We start from the raw sequence: 18,344 nt of genomic DNA, 5'->3' as shown, positions 1-18,344 counted from the left end.
GTAGGATCTTTAACGTGCACACCCAATGTAGTGTACACGGGGGGAGGTTCGGACACCGAAGAGAGTCTGCACACAAAGTTGACTCTGTGAAATAAATTTCCGCCGAACCTGGGATCGAACTCACGCTGACAGCGGCCAACTGAATACAAATCCAGCGCGCTACCAACTGAGCTATATCCCCGCTTTAGGAGTATTCTTGGGACTGAGTGGGGACACAGGGGGGGGGGGTGGGGGGGGGGGGGGCACTAAGCTTTGTTATTTCTACACCATTTTGAAGACAGATGTACTTGCATTGAAACACACTTTTCAAAGAAATGTATTTGGAAAGAGGAAAATGTACTGGTCAAGAGGTCATGATGTGATTCAAAAAAGAAAGGGAAAGTTGTTCAAAAAGCTATCAGCAACGGCATGGATTTAAAGTGACAGCTATGATGAAGAGAAATGGGCAGGAAATGGAACGTGAAAGAACGACAAAATGGTAGCTTATGTAAGTTTGACCCTTTTTCTGGGAGTGGGGGGGCTTTTATCTCTGCTTTCTTGTTTCATGCTAGCAGGTTGCTTCAATTGTTATCCGAATGTATTATCTGGTCAGTAATGAACTTTGACGAACTAGGCTCACCAAGGAAGAGCAGTTTTCTCAGTGTGGAAAGGGGTGGGGGAATGCGAGGTGTACTACCTATATACCCCATGTATACCGACAGTCACACACAAACTAAATTAAATGGCTTACTTCTGCCATCTTGTACAAGTATGAGAAGTAATTGATAGAGAGAGGGTGTGAGTGGCAGGGGAGGGGGGGGCGAGGGGGGGAAGAATGTGTGTGTGTGGGGGGGGGGGGGTGTCTGACAAACTGAATACATGTACTGACAAACACATCTACTGATCTAAATGGCACATTCCTGTCAAATTCATTACCAGTATGAGAAATAAGGAGAGAAGGAGGGGAGATTGAGAGATGGGGGGGGGGGGGGGGGGGTGCTTCTGACAAACTGTGTACTGACAAACACAAAAACTGAAGTAAATGAAACCTTTTTGCCAATCTCATAACCAGGACCAGAAATACAGGGAGGTGGAATTGAGAGAGGGGAGGGAAGAGATACCCCCTGTATTCTGTCAAACACAAAAATAAAGTGAATGGCAGATTTGTGCCAAACTCATACAGTATGAGAAATAAAGAGAGGCATAAGAGCCGGGCATTATGCGGCAATCTGTGATGCAAAGCGAGCTCAGTGAAGGCAGAGGGGAAAGAATTTATAGTCACATAGCTGCCGTGTTTCCAAGGCATTGCACTCAGGTGCAGTATGTCAACTACGGGAATGATTGGGGCTTAGTCCACAGGAATTGATGAGCCTGGGGTGAAAAGGGAAGGATGGAAAAGAAATTGAAAAATTTAGCAAAGCGCCATGCAGACTGATGTACTGCCGCTTTTGCCCTGGCTGGCCTTATATCTAAAATGCTTGTATTTATTCTCTCTCTCTCTGTGCGTTTCTCTCTCTCTCTCTCGCTCTCTTTCTCTCTCTCTCTCTCTCTCTCTCTCTCTCTCTCTCTCTATCTCTCTCTCTCTCTCTCTCTCTCTCTCTCTCTCTCTCTCTCTCTCTCTCTCTCTCTCTCTCGCTCTCGCTCTCTCTCTCTCTCTCTCTCTCTCTCTCTCTCTCTCTCTCTCTCTCTCTCTCTCTCTCTCTCTCTCTGAACCTTAAATCTCCACACCCTCATTAAACGACAAAGATGAAATCAGAATGAATTTTGCAAGCAGACTAGACCTTTTTTGGACAAATTATCAGAGAACACAGCATATGCAAAGACAACACCATGCAGTCAGAGGGGTGTGACATGAGAGATTCAGATTGCCAGATAACAAGCTGATGCCATGATTTTGTTTTTAATTTAATCTGACACTTTCAGGACAAGACAAGATAGAGAAGCAAGACCCTTTTTAAGACCTCCATAAATCTGAGAAAATAGGGTCTTAAAAATGAGGGAGTCTTAAAGTGGGACTACATTTAAAGAGGTTATGAACAAAAAGTCTGAGGCAAGGCAGGGCAAGGCAAAGAGTTTATATACTCATTGGGATACACGAAAAAATGAAAAAGAATAAAAAGCAAGAAAACGGGGTCTTAAAAAGAAAAAAAGTCATAAACTTGGGGTGTCTTATAAGGAGGGTTACACTGTACCAGTGTCTGTACCAGTGTGTCACTGTGTTCCCAGGATACAACAGATCCAGCTACTGGGGCGTGACATGCGGGGCCAGGAGCACGACAAGCTGTGGAACCAGCTGGAGGCCGAAATACACCTGCATCGACACAAGACCGTCATCCGAGCCTGTCGAGGCCGAGCAAACCGCAAGAAGAAGCTCCCCACACCGCCTGGACATGTAAGCTAAAATATAGGAAATTGTGTTATTTATGCATTTATTTATGTATTTCCCAAAAATCGGGGTATGGCTGCCGAAATGGTGGGGTAAAAACAGTCACACATGTAAAACCCCATGCATGCACAAAAACGAGTATACATGGGAGTTTCAGCCCATGATCGCAGAAAAACAATAATGATTTATGTATCAATTTTATTTTAACTTTGATAAGGCCTAAAAAAAAATAGGTGTGGTTACGGTAACCCAACCTACCCTATTTTTAGGGGCCGACCCTATAACTTTTTATTACATTTGTCAAAAAAAATAAAGGAAAACAAGAAAACGAGTGCAGAAAACGCAACGAAAGCGAAAGCGCTCGAGTCGTCATGCATACGACAGACGATGCAAGGGAAATAACTCCCAAAAAGGCCCAACAGACGCTTGCCATGACAAAAATGGCGGCATCTTCTTCGGTTGCGAGTGCTACACGCTTGGTTGCTCTGCTATTAAGAAAAAAAAGTTTTAAAAAAAAAGGTGATTTCCTACCTTCCTACCCTATTTTTTGTGTGAAAAGATGAATTTTTTAGAGAGAAGAACATCTTCGGGGATTCTTTGGGTGGTTGTTTTGGACAGGTGGTGGTTTTTGAGAGGTGGTCGCCATGGCAGGTTGGACTGTACAAGAAATGTGTGGTTTAATGCGGTAGCTATTGTTGTTGCAGGATTTCCAGTCAGTTTTTAAACACTACATGTTACCTTAACCACACCTTTTTTTTTTTATTGCCTAACAAACGACTGCTAGTGAGTATAAATCAGAGACATGGAAAAGTTGAGTCACCTAAGTTAGAGACCGGCACGGTTGGCCTAGTGGTAAGGCGTCCGCCCCGTGATCGGGAGGTCGTGGGTTTGAACCCCGGCCGGGTCATACCTAAGACTTTAGAATTGGCAATTTAGTGGCTGCTCCGCCTGGCGTCTCGCATTATGGGGTTAGTGCTAGGTCTGGTTGGTCCGGTGTCAGAATAATGTGACTAGGTGAGACATGAAGCCTGTGCTGCGACTTCTGTCTTGTGTGTGGCACACGTTATATGTCAAGGCAGCACCACCCTGATATGGCCCTTCGTGGTCGGCTGGGCGTTAAGCGTTAAGCAATTAACAAACAAACCTGAGTTAGAGGCACATGCACTCCTTCCCATGAAAACAGTTCTGTTCACTATCTCAGATCTGACCAGGCTTTTGTATGGGATAAGACCATCCCTCCACTCAGACACATACCCAAAATCAACACCCTGCGATGTGAGTCCCCTCCAGTGAGAGGGCACCTCCCAATAAGGGACAATTCTTGTTGTCCCTTTGTCTATTAACTTGACTGAAATGTACCTGTCATGAAAGATACCTGCAGTGTTGCAACGCATGTCACTGCTCCCAAAGGTGTCCTTTCATTAGAGGTACCACTGTAGGTACGGTATAGTTGAACCTGTCTATAACAACTACTAAGGGGACCAATCAAAATGGGTTGTTACAGACAGGTGATCGGTGTGAAAAGGTGAATTATAGGGAGAAAAAATGTGCTTGGGATCCTTTGGGATGGTTGTTGTGGGCAGGTGGTTGTTATCAAGAGGTGGTTGTTATCAAGAGGTGGTTGCTAGGGCAGGTTCCCCTGTAGTTTTCACAGTTAGGGCATTGTAGTAAAATCACCTGATAGACACTCTCCAGTGTCCTCTGAGAGGAACACATGTTCACGGTGACATTACAAAGGTCGGCGAGATCTTTTTCTGATTATTAGACTTGAGCTGCACGCAAAGTCATAAGTTCAACTACGAAAGATGTCAACACTTTGATAGAAATGTTAAATTGAACTGCGTGCACAAGGTTGAGACTTCAAATTGGGCAGTTAACGACTTGTTTGTTTGTCTCAGCTAAAGATCGAGTCTCAAGTCTGTAACTTCTCTGCTTTGGTTCAATCCTTGATGTAGTATTATTTTGAATGTCAAAGAAATGTCGAACACCATCATCGGAAAGGCCACTTTCCTCTCCTGATTATCAAGGATTACTGTTTCACAAACTTCATTTTCTTTAAACTACGCAGCTGTTGACGCCAACAATGTCTGGTGGCAAAGCGTCAAATGAAAATCTCATGTGACCTAATGGTATTAGAGGTAATGAGAAGATTAATAAAGTAAAGACAAGGAAATTACCATCTTGAAGATAATCAGCATTGTCTTTGTCATTGCATTCAAGCAAAAGTTAAAGACCTAGACAGTTCACTACGTATTATCAAGGCTTCCATAACACTCCAGAATTCGTTTTTTTCATTAGAATGTGGTATTTAAATAAATAGATTAATAAAACAAAACCTAACAAGAAGAGATATGTGTGAATAATGATTTACATGTATTCAACTCAGCAACAAAAAAACAACAACAAAAACTGCTAATGTTGCAAAAAAACTAGAAAGTTAATATTTTCTTGAAAACTTTTGAAGCCAAGCTTTGAAAGCAATGAAACTTCACATGCTTTTTGGGGGTTAATGAAATACCTCCAGACATGACGCAAGCTTGGAGAACCCTTAAAACAATTTCAAGGTCACAGCGGGGCCATGTTTTGGGTTAAAAAGTGGACAATTATCATTTTCCTCGATGTTTTTGAAGCTCAGTTTTCAAACATTACATCTGGAGAATACAATCCAACCTGTCTATAGCGACCAGTACAGGGAACAGTGGTTGTTCTAGACAGATGATCATTATGAAAAGATGAATTTTTTTTAGAGAGAAGAACATCTTCGGGGATTCTTTGGGTGGTTGTTTTGGACAGGTGGTGGTTTTTGAGAGGTGGTCGCCATGGCAGGTTGGACTGTACAAGAAATGTGTGGTTTAATGCGGTAGCTATTGTTGTTGCAGGATTTCCAGTCCTTGAAGCGACAGCACGGGATGGGTGAGATGCGCAAGGTGGTGCTGAACAAGGGGCCGGAGGAAGGACTGGGCATGTCCATCACTGTGAGACTCTCTTCTTCTTTCTTTTCTTTTTAAACTCTTTGTTGGTTGCAGACCTGGCATCTACAAGGTCATTATTATGCTTGTCCTAGTCGAGAAACATGGGCATTAGAAGAGACCTCTTTTAAGTATCAACTCAGCTGAGTGAAGTATCAACTCATCGGAGTGAATGTATACTTGAAGGAGAAATCTGTCTGAGCATTAATTTCAAGTTGACTACTTATACTTTTTTCAAAGATTAGACTATTGCTCTTTATTGCCATCTTCCAATCACATTTTGTTGTAACATTAGAGCATGCGCTGTGAAGCTGGCAGTCATTCCTCTATGCATGTATAAGTGGACGGTGGAACGCCTCTTTTTAGACCCCCCAATTTGGGCGGGGATGTAGCTCAGTCGGTAGCGCGCTGGATTTGTATCCAGTTGGCCGCTGTCAGCGTGAGTTCGTCCCCACGTTCGGCGAGAGATTTATTTCTCAGAGTCAACTTTGTGTGCAGACTCTCCTCGGTGTCCGAACACCCCCCGTGTGTACACGCAAGCACAAGACCAAGTGCGCACGAAAAAGATCCTGTAATCCATGTCAGAGTTCGGTGGGTTATAGAAACACGAAAATACCCAGCATGCTTCCTCCGAAAGCGGCGTATGGCTGCCTAAATGGCGGGGTAAAACCGGTTATAGAAGTAAAAGCCGTGGGAGTTTCAGCCCATGAACGAACAAACAAGACCCCCCAATTTAAGACTCCCTCCCTTTCAAGACCCTGTTTTCTCACATGTTCTGTTCATAACCTCTGTAAATGTACCCCCTTTTTAACACTCCCGCCTTTTTAAGATCTGATTTTCTTTGATTTGTTTGAGGTCTTAAAAGGGGGGTTCCACTATACCATGGTGGTGTAAATATCACACATTAACTATCTTCGTGTTGTGAGCAGGGCGGCAAGGAGCACGGGGTGCCCATCTTGATATCAGAGATCCACGAGGGTCAGCCGGCCGACCGGTGCGAGGGGCTCTACGTGGGGGACGCCATCCTCTCCGTCAACCAGCTCGACCTGCGTAACGCTAAACACGCCGAGGCCGTGCAGATACTCTCACAACAGGTGGGTGACATTCTCGTCAGTGTTCTGCTTTAATGAAGTCTTGTTCATTTTACTGGGATGTCAAAGGCACTTGCGAAGTAAATTTCCTGCCTGCAAAAAGAAAAAGAACAAAACAAAATACAACTTTTTTTGGTCAAAATGTAGAGCTTGTGTCTTTTGGTTGAAGATTACAAGTTAAGGACATTGCCTTTTTTGCTGATTGTTCCATAAGAGAATTGAACAGTACAGTTCCAGTGTTGTCTACTGATAAAGTGGCCCAGTGATATGATTTTCCAGAATGTTATAATTTTGTTGCAAAGTTGCTCCTCTGGTCGGCAACGTTTGCCATGTTCTGGCATTTTGGTAATTTTTAGTACAAATAGAGATGGCCTCACATATCACATACAGTGTACATTGATAGTTGTCTTGAGTGGCTGAACTTTCCAGCAGCCACATTCTTGTACTTTTAGCTTTTTTATCATCTTAAATTTTCTTCACTATATTTTGTTGTTGTTTCAGCAAGGAGAAATCAAGATGGACGTGATGTTTGTGGCCCCTGATGAAGACAGCGATGATGACAACAATGAGTATGAAGACGAACATGGTTTCAGGTCAGCTGTTTTACCTTATCTGTTTCCTTTACTACGTAGTTACTATACTTTCTACACATGAAATTTCTACAGTGCTTTTTTTTAAACACAGACAACACACACACACGCATGCATGCATGTACATACACAGAGCCAGAGTTGTGGAGGGGATGGCAGAGGAGATAAGTGAGCTGTGTAAAATTATGTAGCCTGGTTCTTGGAAGATTTAGGGCAATACATTCTGCATGTCATCTGTTAACATGGTTCTGAGGTATTTTTATTCAGTCAGGGTTTCCTTTTAGAAATGTTTGCAACTGAAATAAAAAGCAATTTTTTCACATTCTTTTTAAGCATTTTGATGGATATCACTCAGAACATTCAATTTTGGAACTGGAAGTTAAGAAAGTAACTTTTGTGACCAGGTACAGGATTTACGACGATGAAGTGATGGGCAACACAGGGGGAGCAGGCAAGAAAGACAACCCCGGCAACCATCCTCCAGCCAACGGTCCCCTGCCTCCTGGCACTGTCAATGGAACACCGCAGTCGCCCAAACAGTGAGTCAACTGCAACACACACTCTTATATTTCACTCACATTCTCCTCCAAAGAATTTAGTAAGACTGTCTATATGGCAGAGTGATTTAAAAGTGTTGTAATAGATAACCTTCCCACTTTGACGACAGAGTCGTTGCCTCTGTGCAAAGTGGCCCCATGAGTGTTAAGTGCAGGTACACTGAGTATACCTTTTGTTTGGTTGTGACATTATGAATCGTTTTACTACCAGAATGTAGGGATTGATGTACAACCCACTCTTGCACAAGAGAAAATGAGAGCAAGAGATACAGGACTGTGGAACTCCCATTCGAGACCCCCAAAATGTAAGACTCCCTCCTTTTAAAGACCCTGTTTTCTCAGACTTTCTGTTCATAATCTCTGTAAATTCACCCCCATTTTAAGACTCCCTCCTTTTTAAGACCTGATTTTCTCAGATTTGTTAAGGTCTTGACCTTTGTCGGTGGTCGTGGGTCCCAGAAGGGTGTTTCATTGCAAATATCTCTTAAACTAGTTCGAATTTTTTAATGAGCTTTTAAGAATGCCTCAGGCACCTAAAAAGCTCTTATGTCCTATTTAGACTACAAACATTGTGGGGCCGTGTGGACCCATGTTTCTCAAAGAAGGAAATGAAAAGCATGGGTCCGCACGGCCCCACGATGACTTCCGTGTGTAGTCGATAACCCGGACGGGCGAAGGTTAAGACGGGGTTTCCACTGTCCTTACCACCAGCAATGTAGTGTCATTCTGTTTTCAGGCCAGAGACCACGCAGAAATCATCCCCACTGTCCTTACCACCAGCAATGTAGTGTCATTCTGTTTTCAGGCCAGACACAACGCAGAAATCATCCCCACTGTCCTTACCACCAGCAATGTAGTGTCATTCTGTTGTCAGGCCAGAGACCACGCAGAAATCATCCCCACTGTCCTTACCACCAGCAATGTAGTGTCATTCTGTTCTCAGGCCAGAGACCACGCAGAAATCATCCCCACTGTCCTTACCACCAGCAATGTAGTGTCATTCTGTTCTCAGGCCAGAGACCACGCAGAAATCATCCCCACTGTACTTACCACCAGCAATGTAGTGTCATTCTGTTTTCAGGCCAGAGACCACGCAGAAATCATCCCCACTGTCCTTACCACCAGCAATGTAGTGTCATTCTGTTTTCAGGCCAGAGACCACGCAGAAATCATCCCCACAGAACAGCAGCGCCAACAACACAAACAAAACACCAGCTGCAGCGGCCGCCTCCGCGCCAGACACAACTGCAGCAACAACATCCAGCGCCCAGACCACCACAGCCACCACCGCAAATGCTACAACTAACACCAACGCTACCACGACAAGCTAACCTCAACCGTAGAGGCCTCTCTCCTTGGTAGGAATAGGAAGAGATGCAACGTTGCATGAACTTTCAGAATGTTGATGGTTATTGGTTGTTGTTGTTGATTCCTCTCCCTTGTGAGAGTGTTGTTGAGTGGCAGGTCATGTTGTTATACTTTATTCATATCTTTCATCATACATTTAGAGAGAAAAAAGTCAAAACAGAAAAATTTGATATTTTCAAGAAATAAATAAATTGTATAACTATAACACACACACACCCGCACCTGTTCTTTGCATGAGTTATTTGTGATAACTTTGTGTATGAATGAGAAGCAGTGGCTGAGTTTGCAGCTAGTTGCTGTATACTAAAGGGACCAATTACCTGGCCGCTTCCTTCATAACGAGAACCAAGTCAGGCCAGGGCAATTATCAAAATAAAATATTTATAAGAGGGGGGGGCGGCAGAATATATTGAGGAGGGATTAGAAGTGAGGGTGGGCTGTTAGAATGTGGCAAAGTCTGCTTTGAAGAGTGAGGAAGTAAACTTAAACTTAGTGGTCCCTTTTGATGTCGACTAAACGTAGCAGTGGTGCTGTGAGTGTGTTCGTACAGAAAGCACATTGCATGACTTGATGTGAATACAGCCTTGTGTGTGAGTTTATCTTCCTCTGCGTTCAATGTTCATGAAGGCCTGATGTGATGAAAAGTATTTGCTGTCTGACACCTCGTGTCCGTCTAGTCCTGTACCATGCTATCAGTACTGTCAAACAGCCTTCAAGCATTGTTGTGATGCCGCAGTCTTTTCATCATGTGTGTGTTCATGTGTGAATATAGGCAGATTGAACTATGACTTGTTATTGCATTTGTTTGTACATTAGCAACAGCACTTCGCATTTGTACATAATCACTTCATCAGTACACTGTGTATCAGAGGTTTGAGTTACACTGGTACCTGGGACGAAAGGACATGCACCCATGGGACCAGCCAAAACTGTCCCTAAACTTGAGGTGGGCTGTAGTGACTGGTATACCTTGGTAAATATGATAGGGACAAGGTATGGTGTCTTGTAATGGGAGGTGGCCTGTCATGACTGGTATACTCTGGTAAATATGATTTAATGGGAGGTGGCCTGTCATGACTGGTATACTCTGGTAAATATGATAGGGACAATGTATGGTGTGTTTTAATGGGAGGTGGCCTGTCATGACTGGTATACTCGGGTAAATATGATAGGGACAATGTATGGTGTGTTTTAATGGGAGGTGGCCTGTCATGACTGGTATACTCTGGTAAATATGATAGGAACAAGGTATGGTGTGTTTTAATGGGAGGTGGCCTGTCATGACAGGTATACTCTGGTAAATATGATAGGGACAAGGTATGGTGTCTTGTAATGGGAGGTGGCCTGTCATGACAGGTATACTCTGGTAAATATGATAGGGACAAGGTATGGTGTGTTTTAATGGGAAGTGGCCTGTCATGACAGGTATACTCTGGTAAATATGATAGGGACAAGGTATGGTGTCTTGTAATGGGAGGTGGCCTGTCATGACAGGTATACTCTGGTAAATATGATAGGGACAAGGTATGGTGTCTTGTAATGGGAGGTGGCCTGTCATGACAGGTATACTCTGGTAAATATGATAGGGACAAGGTATGGTGTGTTTTAATGGGAGGTGGCCTGTCATGACAGGTATACTCTGGTAAATATGATAGGGACAAGGTATGGTGTGTTTTAATGGGAGGTGGCCTGTCATGACAGGTATACTTTGGTAAACATACAGTGTCCTTTAATTCGAGGGGGGGGGGGGGGGTGTCTGTCATGACAGGTAGACTTAGGTAAGTATTTATAACTGCTCAGTATTTTAGAAGCAGGGTTGTTATATAAAAAAATAAGTCTTTTAAGCAGATGACTTTCACAGCGGTTGAGTTTTCTTTTTGACTAAAATATTATAATATCCTTCTTTTTCAAAAGAAACGGCAGCAGCAACAACAACCAAAATGTTGAGAAAGTGAAATTTAATGTCAGTATTGCATACGATTATTTCACATTTGAATCTCCTTTGCTTTCAATTCTTATTCACGTAACAGTTTATAAAAAAAATTTAATAGATTGCAAAATAAATTAATGAATAAAGGAAATTTGGCTTTGTTTGAATTGCTTGGAATCTGGGTTAAAAGACTGGCATTCATATGCGTGGACATGCCTTGCTATTTCATGACAGTGTATTTCATTCGCTGTGTCTGCTATGCATGTGTGACCCCCCGCAGGTTAGGGGGAAGAATTTACCTGATGCTCCCCAGCATGTTATAAGAGGCGACTAACGGATTCTGTTTCTCCTTTTACCCTTGTTAAGTGTTTCTTGTATAGAATATAGTCAATGTTTGTAAAGATTTTAGTCAAGCAGTATGTAAGAAATGTGAAGTCCTTTGTACTGGAAACTTGCATTCTCCCAGTAAGGTAATATATTGTACTACGTTGCAAGCCCCTGGAGCAATTTTTTAATTAGTGCTTTTGTGAACAAGAAACAATTGACAAGTGGCTCTATCCCATCTCCCCCCCCCTTTCCCTGTCGCGATATAACCTCCGTGGTTGAAAATGACGTTAAACACCAAATAAAGAAAGCTATGCATGTGTGTGTGGGTTGCACGTGTGTGTGTGTGTGTGTGTGTGTGTTTCCGTGTGTGTGCGTGAAAATCAACAGCTGATGGTAGCACATCATGTCCTTGTCTTCATGACTTTGACTCGTGTAATGTGTATTTGGGTCCAGAAGAATTTGTGCACTGAAGACTTTTTTGTTCAGGAGGAAAAGTGAACAACAAAGAGTTGGAAGAATGAATCTATGTACTGGAAACATTCTAGCATGGCATTTCTTCATATTGAAACCTTCCTCCTCTCTCAAGCCAGTGATTTTTTTTTATAATTTTTTTTTTTTGGGGGGGGGGGGGGGATATTTTTGGCTTGGTTTTTTTTCTCTCACATTTGTTTGGTTGCCTTTTTGTATATGTATAAAAGTTTGACTTCAGTCATCTTTAGGAATATCTACCCCATTCGCATCCACTCTGCGTAAAGACAAATATGATAATATATATTCTTTATGTTGTTGCTTGTACATAATAATGTAGCCTTTTGTTTCCAGCATTTTCAATGTCTTGCCTTATTCAATTGTTTTCATTTCTTGTGCTTACTATTTTTTAAATGTTTGATATACTTTTTGTTTGTTTGTAATCTATTATTGTTTGTTGGATGCGATTTGTATGTGTGTTTTTCATGTTTTTGATTTAATTTATTTGTTTATGAATATGAGTGTAAAATGATTTTAACAGGATTGTACCTTTGTATAGTGCACTGAAGTTCATTGTGTATTTTTTTCTGTCAGTAAAACATTTTTTTAATTTCCTTTCATAATTATCACCCTGTTTACAGTGTGTAAAACATACTTTCACAGTTTTAGTACTCCACGTGTATATAGCTCAGTCGGTAGCGCGCTGGATTTGTATTCAGTTGGCCGCTGTCAGCGTGAGTTCGATCCCAGGTTCGGCGGAAATTTATTTCACAGAGTCAACTTTGTGTGCAGACTCTCTTCGGTGTCCGAACCACCCCCCGTGTATACTACATTGGGTGTGCACGTTAAAGATCCCACGATTGACAAAAGGGTCTTTCCTGGCAAAATTGCTTAGGCACAGTTAATAATTGTCTGCCATACCCGTGTGACTTGGAATAAGGCCGTGAAAGGTAAATATGCGCCGACATGGCTGCAATCTACTGGCCGTATAAAATTTCATCTCACACGGCATCACTGCAGAGCGCCTAGAACTGTACCCACGGAATATGCGCGATATAAGCCTCATTGATTGATTGATTGATTGATATTCAATGTGAACTGGGTGACATGTATTTTGTTCTTTCTATTGCTTCACTGGTTTATCACACTTTGTAAAAGATGTTACAAGTCACAGAACATTGTTCCATGTGCCTGTGGAGTGATCTGTTTTGAAGTATTTCTAATGAATGTCGTTATGTACATAAATGTAAATAAATGGGGTGAAAAAAAACGTATTTTATGCTATTTGAAGCAGCGGTTATACATTGTAAACCCTGCACACAGCTGTAAGAATGGGCAGTCCCTGCTAACAAAAATATAATCTGATGTATGTGTGTATTATTCTCAGTGTATTCCCTGCATGCAGCCTTGCTCAACATAGTCAAATGCTAATGGCAGATAAGTTTTCTCTCTTGTCCTGCGGTTCATTTTATTTTTGTCGTTAGTCAATTTGTGTACACGTTTCTTCAGTGTTGCAGGCCATTTGGCTATTTTTCTTGTAATTTCCACATTCTTAATGCACCCTCAAATGTAAATGCCTGTAAAAGTGTGGTAGTACACCCGATTTTGTTCTCTCCTTTGAAACGTAGAAAAAGTTCATGATTATTTTATTGCATTGATTGGTTGACCAAGTGTATGCTTGTGCCAGTTAATGTTAAGGGCAGGTGGGCCAGTGCACTATGTTTTTTTTTATTTGAATGTTATTTTATGAAAGAAATGAATAAACAATGACAAATAATAGTCACTTTTTGTATTTTGGGTTGCTGGTTTTTGTTTTACGCAACAAAAACAGTCAAATACATACAAAAGTGGAGTACAGGGGGGATAGGATATTTCAGCAGATACGATTGTCACACTTCTAATTATTGTTATATTTTTATCTTTCTGGGTATGTTCTAGGGGATTACGAAGCAGATTTATATTTGGAGTTAGGGACATTTCTTTGTTACAACCGTCAAACTTTAGGGTAACCCCTGCAAAATATATTTTTTTTAATAACCTGGTTATGACTGTAATACATTGGCATCAAAATCCTTTCGTAATCCCCCAGAATGTTATATTCTGCACAAACTGCACAAAAAATTATTGCTCTAGCTAAATTACAGCCAGAGAAATCGCAACACCCAAGATGCAACTGCCGCAAGAATGGCTGAAATGAGAAAAACGACGTTGAAGATAAAATTATTCAAATATTGTCTTCATTAACACATACATATGACACTTTTGACAAAAACACAGACACACATGCATTTTAGGTATGTTATGGAACCATTATCTGCCAAAATATCAAAAAAAGAGGTTTTTGAACAATTTCATCAATTTTGCGCTGGCCCACCTGCCCTAAAGTGAGCATAATGTTTACCAAAAAGAGAGAAATATATCTGTGTCTGCAAAATAACAAGTGCAGTTTGGGGTATATAGGCTTGATCGTTTTCTTCACAAACACCTCTGACTCTTCAGCCTGGGTTTTTTTCCACAGAAGACAGTGATACACATACAGTGAAGGGTATAACTTGTCTTTGTAACCCTGAGTCACGTGTGTGTTTGTGCGTGTGTGTCTCAGATGTGTAGTTTGGCTCCAGAAATCCTCTTTGCCTTCTGTTTTTGTGTCATAAATAAATTTAAAATACGTGCTTAACATAATTTTAGATGTGCTTATGTGTTTTAATTTTGAGGATCAGATATTGCTATTTTGTGTGGAAATGAACAGATCTGTAAAATCGCTGCAAAAAAGTAGTGCTCGCAAGTGCCTTGAAAATTTGAAATAGTATAGTTTTAGGATAGTAGTCTTGTTTGATGCGTTTATAAGCAGTATTAAAATACTGTCAATTCGTGACTTATCTTTCCCTTTGTACAGTTTTAAATGGTAGTGCAGCAAAGCTTGTATATTTTTGGAGATGTAGGTGAAGAAAACTTATGCAAGGCTTCAGGTAAAGAATGTTTTAGTTATTGATTTTAGCTATCGTTTAGTACCATCACAAACAAAAGGAAAGTAGTTTGTTGTTGTTCCTTTCAATTTTTTTCATTTGAAAGTTAAATCTCACAAAATCTCATGTATGCGTTTTCGGGCCGGGACGGACACGGGTCAACTTTATGTGCAGACCCAGAGACGGAAGCCATGTCCCACCCCCGTGTCATCACAATGGCACGTAAAAGACCTTGGTCATTCTGCCATAAGTGCAGGTGGCTGAATACACCTAAACACGCAGACACCTGGGTAGCGCGACTCCGTTGCTGCTAGCTTTCCACTGGGAGGAAGCGACCCTAATTTCCCAGCGATGGGACAATAAAAGTAATGAAATGAAAAATGAAATGAAAAATTAAAATTAGTTCTGTCTGTGTATTCAGGGGTGGGACTCTCTTGTGATGAAAAAAGAGAAAATCCCTTTTATCTAGGGGGAATTTTTGTCAAAATGGTACATTAACACCTGTGCAATCTGGTGCATTCTGAGATTAAACTTCAACTCGTTTGGATTAGGTAAAAAAAGGCATTCTCCTCCCTCCCCTTAAAAAACAAACACAAAACACACTTTCACACACCAATGGTAACGTTGTAATGGTGCATACTTACGTAAAGAACCATGCATCCATAATCCAATAGTATGATTCAATGCATTGAAGCTCAAAATGACTATTAGTTATACCCCCCGCGGGTTAGGGGGAGTCCCATATTGGTTGGGACAATAAAGAATTTACCCGATGCTCCCCAGCATGTCGTAAGAGGCGACTAACGGATTCTGTTTCTCCTTTTACCCTTGTTAAGTGTTTCTTGTATAGAATATAGTCAATTTTTGTAAAGATTTTAGTCAAGCAGTATGTAAGAAATGTGAAGTCCTTTGTACTGGAAACTTGCATTCTCCCAGTAAGGTAATATATTGTACTACGGTGCAAGCCCCTGGAGCAAATTTTTGATTAGTGCTTTTGTGAACAAGAAACAATTAACAAGTGGCTCTATCCCATCTCCCCCCTTCCCCCGTCGCGATATAACCTTCGTGGTTGAAAACGACGTTAAACACCAAATAAAGAAAGAAAGACTATTAGTTATCAGGAGTTTTCAGTCAGCATAATTTAACTCTCAAGCCTCCAGTGTTCTGTTCCATCTTCACTTCTCTCCATATCATTCAGCCAACAAGTTATAGATACTGTGATGAAATGGGACGCGGAAAAATAGATTAGTCCAGCGGAATTCGTAAGTTGTGTCGCGGAAAAGTCCCACCCCTGGTATTACACTGTGATGTTTTACAGGAAATGTATTATGAATTTGTGGAGTATTTTCTTCATTGATCCACAAGCGCAAAGAGCATAATTGTAAAGTTATGATGTTGCGCTATATAAATGCTCATTTATTATTATTATTGATGTGTTTGATACCTATTACTTGTTAAACTATGAGAGTGAATGCCATTCTTTGTTGGAATTTGAAGTACAATGTAGCAATGTTTGAAACGTAATGTGTTTGCATGAACTGGTTAGCTTCCAAATAAAGTGTGAGGTGGTTGTAATGGCCTTTTCTAAAGCAATATAAAGGTGCATGCATGTGTACTACAATTTCGAAGAAAACAATCATACATGTATTAGTGAGCCCCCCGCGGGTTAGGGGGAGTCCCATATTGGTTGGGACGAAAAAGAATTTACCCGATGCTCCCCAGCATGTCGTAAGAGGCGACTAACGGATTCTGTTTCTCCTTTTACCCTTGTTAAGTGTTTCTTGTATAGAATATAGTCAATGTTTGTAAAGATTTTAGTCAAGCAGTATGCAAGAAATGTTAAGTCCTTTGTACTGGAAACTTGCATTCTCCCAGTAAGGTAATATATTGTACTAAGTTGCAAGCCCCTGGAGCAAATTTTTGATTGGTGCTTTTGTGAACGAGAAACAATTGACAAGTGGCTCTGTCCCATCACCCCCCTTCCCTCCGTCGCGATATAACCTTGAACGGTTGAAAACGACGTTAAACACCAAATAAAGAAAGATATACAAGTGATACATATTTATGCCATTGCGGAGTGTTGAGAATGTCATGTAACAGTTATAAACTAAAAGTGAGTAATACTTTTCTGCGTTTGTGAGAGAAAACTGATGAAATTGTAATTTGTAGTAATTACACTCTTGTACATTGCATTCCATTTTAGCCCTAGATATGCATGTGAAGAGATCCACTTAATATTTTTGTGTGATGTCTTTATTGATAACAAATATATGTTAACAGGAGAGGGAAAAACATTCGAGGTTGATTATAATCGTACACTTGTACAGCTGCTTTCTGGGTGTTGCGTGAAGAACTAGTGTGTGTGATTTAAAAATAAAGTGCAATTTATTGAACAGAATACTTCATTTCATATGTTATGTATGCACATAACTAAGACATTACTCAATGTAGTTTCACATATACTAGCCATTTTAGAACTGAGCAAAACATTTTCCATGGTCTATATGTAAAAAAAAAAAACCACCTTAAAATATACTGTAAATACAGTGGAACTCCTTTTTAGGACCTTCAAAAATCTTAGAAACTCGAGTCTTGAAAAGGCGGTTTCTGAAAATGGACGTAAATTAACAGGGGTTAATATGAACCGATAATCTTAATTTTCTAGGGGTCTTAAAAGGAGGTTCCAGTGTATTTCTTTGTGAAAAAAACAAAACTGACATGGATGCAAGAGAGGAATTACATGTATTCAGAAGTGAAAGAAAAATGGTATGCTAGGTTGGACGTACTGGTACATGTAACACATATACAGCAGCTGAAAAAACAAAAGATGATTACCTCTAGTGTGTTTTGAAATGCTTGGGATTAATCTCTTTCCTCTTGAAAATGATAAGAGAATAGAGAAAATGGTTGTTTGAAGAAAATACAAGGAACTGAATGATCAGGGGTTATATGGCACAGTGTAAGTGGTACATGTACACATAAAAGAAGGTATGACCGTGACAATCTTTGTGCAAGCCATATATAATAGAAAAGAGATGAGCCTTTTTGAAGTTTCAACTTTCCTACAGTGCTTGCAGGATTTGGATGTTTTCCTTTTGTCAATCCTTCTATTCAAAACGGACTACTTCAAAGTCAAAAAACGTTTGCATAAAAATAGTTCATTGGAGTGAACTGGGAGAGCTTCATAAACAGTTCCATCAATATATCTGTTTGTAATTAATTATTATTCTAATTACGTCCGTCATTTGTGAAATTTGAGCGTTAAATTATTTGTTGTCAAACATTACCATTTGATGATGTTCAGAAGTTTTCAGTAAGTAATTTACTGTTATTGGTCATTTCTAATTTATTTCTATGTTGTTCACCTGAACTGTTGTGGCATATGTACAGTGTTTCTAATTTTGACTTCTGGGGATATTGGTGACAGAATGGAAACAAAACAACAGCAAGAAAACCAGAGAGAGAGAGAGAGAATAGTAATACTTACAAGGAATAAGTATTTTATTTTGAACGGAAGTGTTGTGCTAATATTGATTTTATATTGTGCAATTTCTTTTGCTTCACGTTGAGAGCAGAGGGGTGTGGTTGCTTGTTTTGTATGTAAGTGGTTTCATCTTTCTGTGCTGCCAGTTCTGTAATCATGAAAGGGATGCTGTAATAAAAGTTTTCATGCCATGAAAATATCTTTCTTACAGTCTGTGTGCAAGCTAGTC

At 40.6% G+C, this 18,344-nt stretch overlaps 1 protein-coding gene across 1 annotated transcript in view; it reads left to right on the top strand.

The window, feature by feature from the left end:
* The window catches only part of LOC138961790 (Golgi-associated PDZ and coiled-coil motif-containing protein-like), a gene marked incomplete in the record, with an annotated part of 73,797 nt that extends 62,293 nt beyond the window's left edge, over window positions 1-11,504 (top strand). The window contains 6 exon segments of the mRNA XM_070333466.1: window positions 2,206-2,371; window positions 5,245-5,340; window positions 6,264-6,428; window positions 6,927-7,018; window positions 7,420-7,554; window positions 8,723-11,504. Of these exon segments, the coding sequence (XP_070189567.1) occupies window positions 2,206-2,371; window positions 5,245-5,340; window positions 6,264-6,428; window positions 6,927-7,018; window positions 7,420-7,554; window positions 8,723-8,903 (835 nt within the window).
* Between the last annotated feature and the right edge of the window lie 6,840 nt (window positions 11,505-18,344).

This window comes from Littorina saxatilis, linkage group LG3 (genome assembly GCF_037325665.1).
Source record: "Littorina saxatilis isolate snail1 linkage group LG3, US_GU_Lsax_2.0, whole genome shotgun sequence".
Taxonomy (NCBI): Eukaryota; Metazoa; Mollusca; class Gastropoda; order Littorinimorpha; family Littorinidae; genus Littorina; species Littorina saxatilis.
This window is presented reverse-complemented; position numbering and strand designations above follow the sequence as displayed.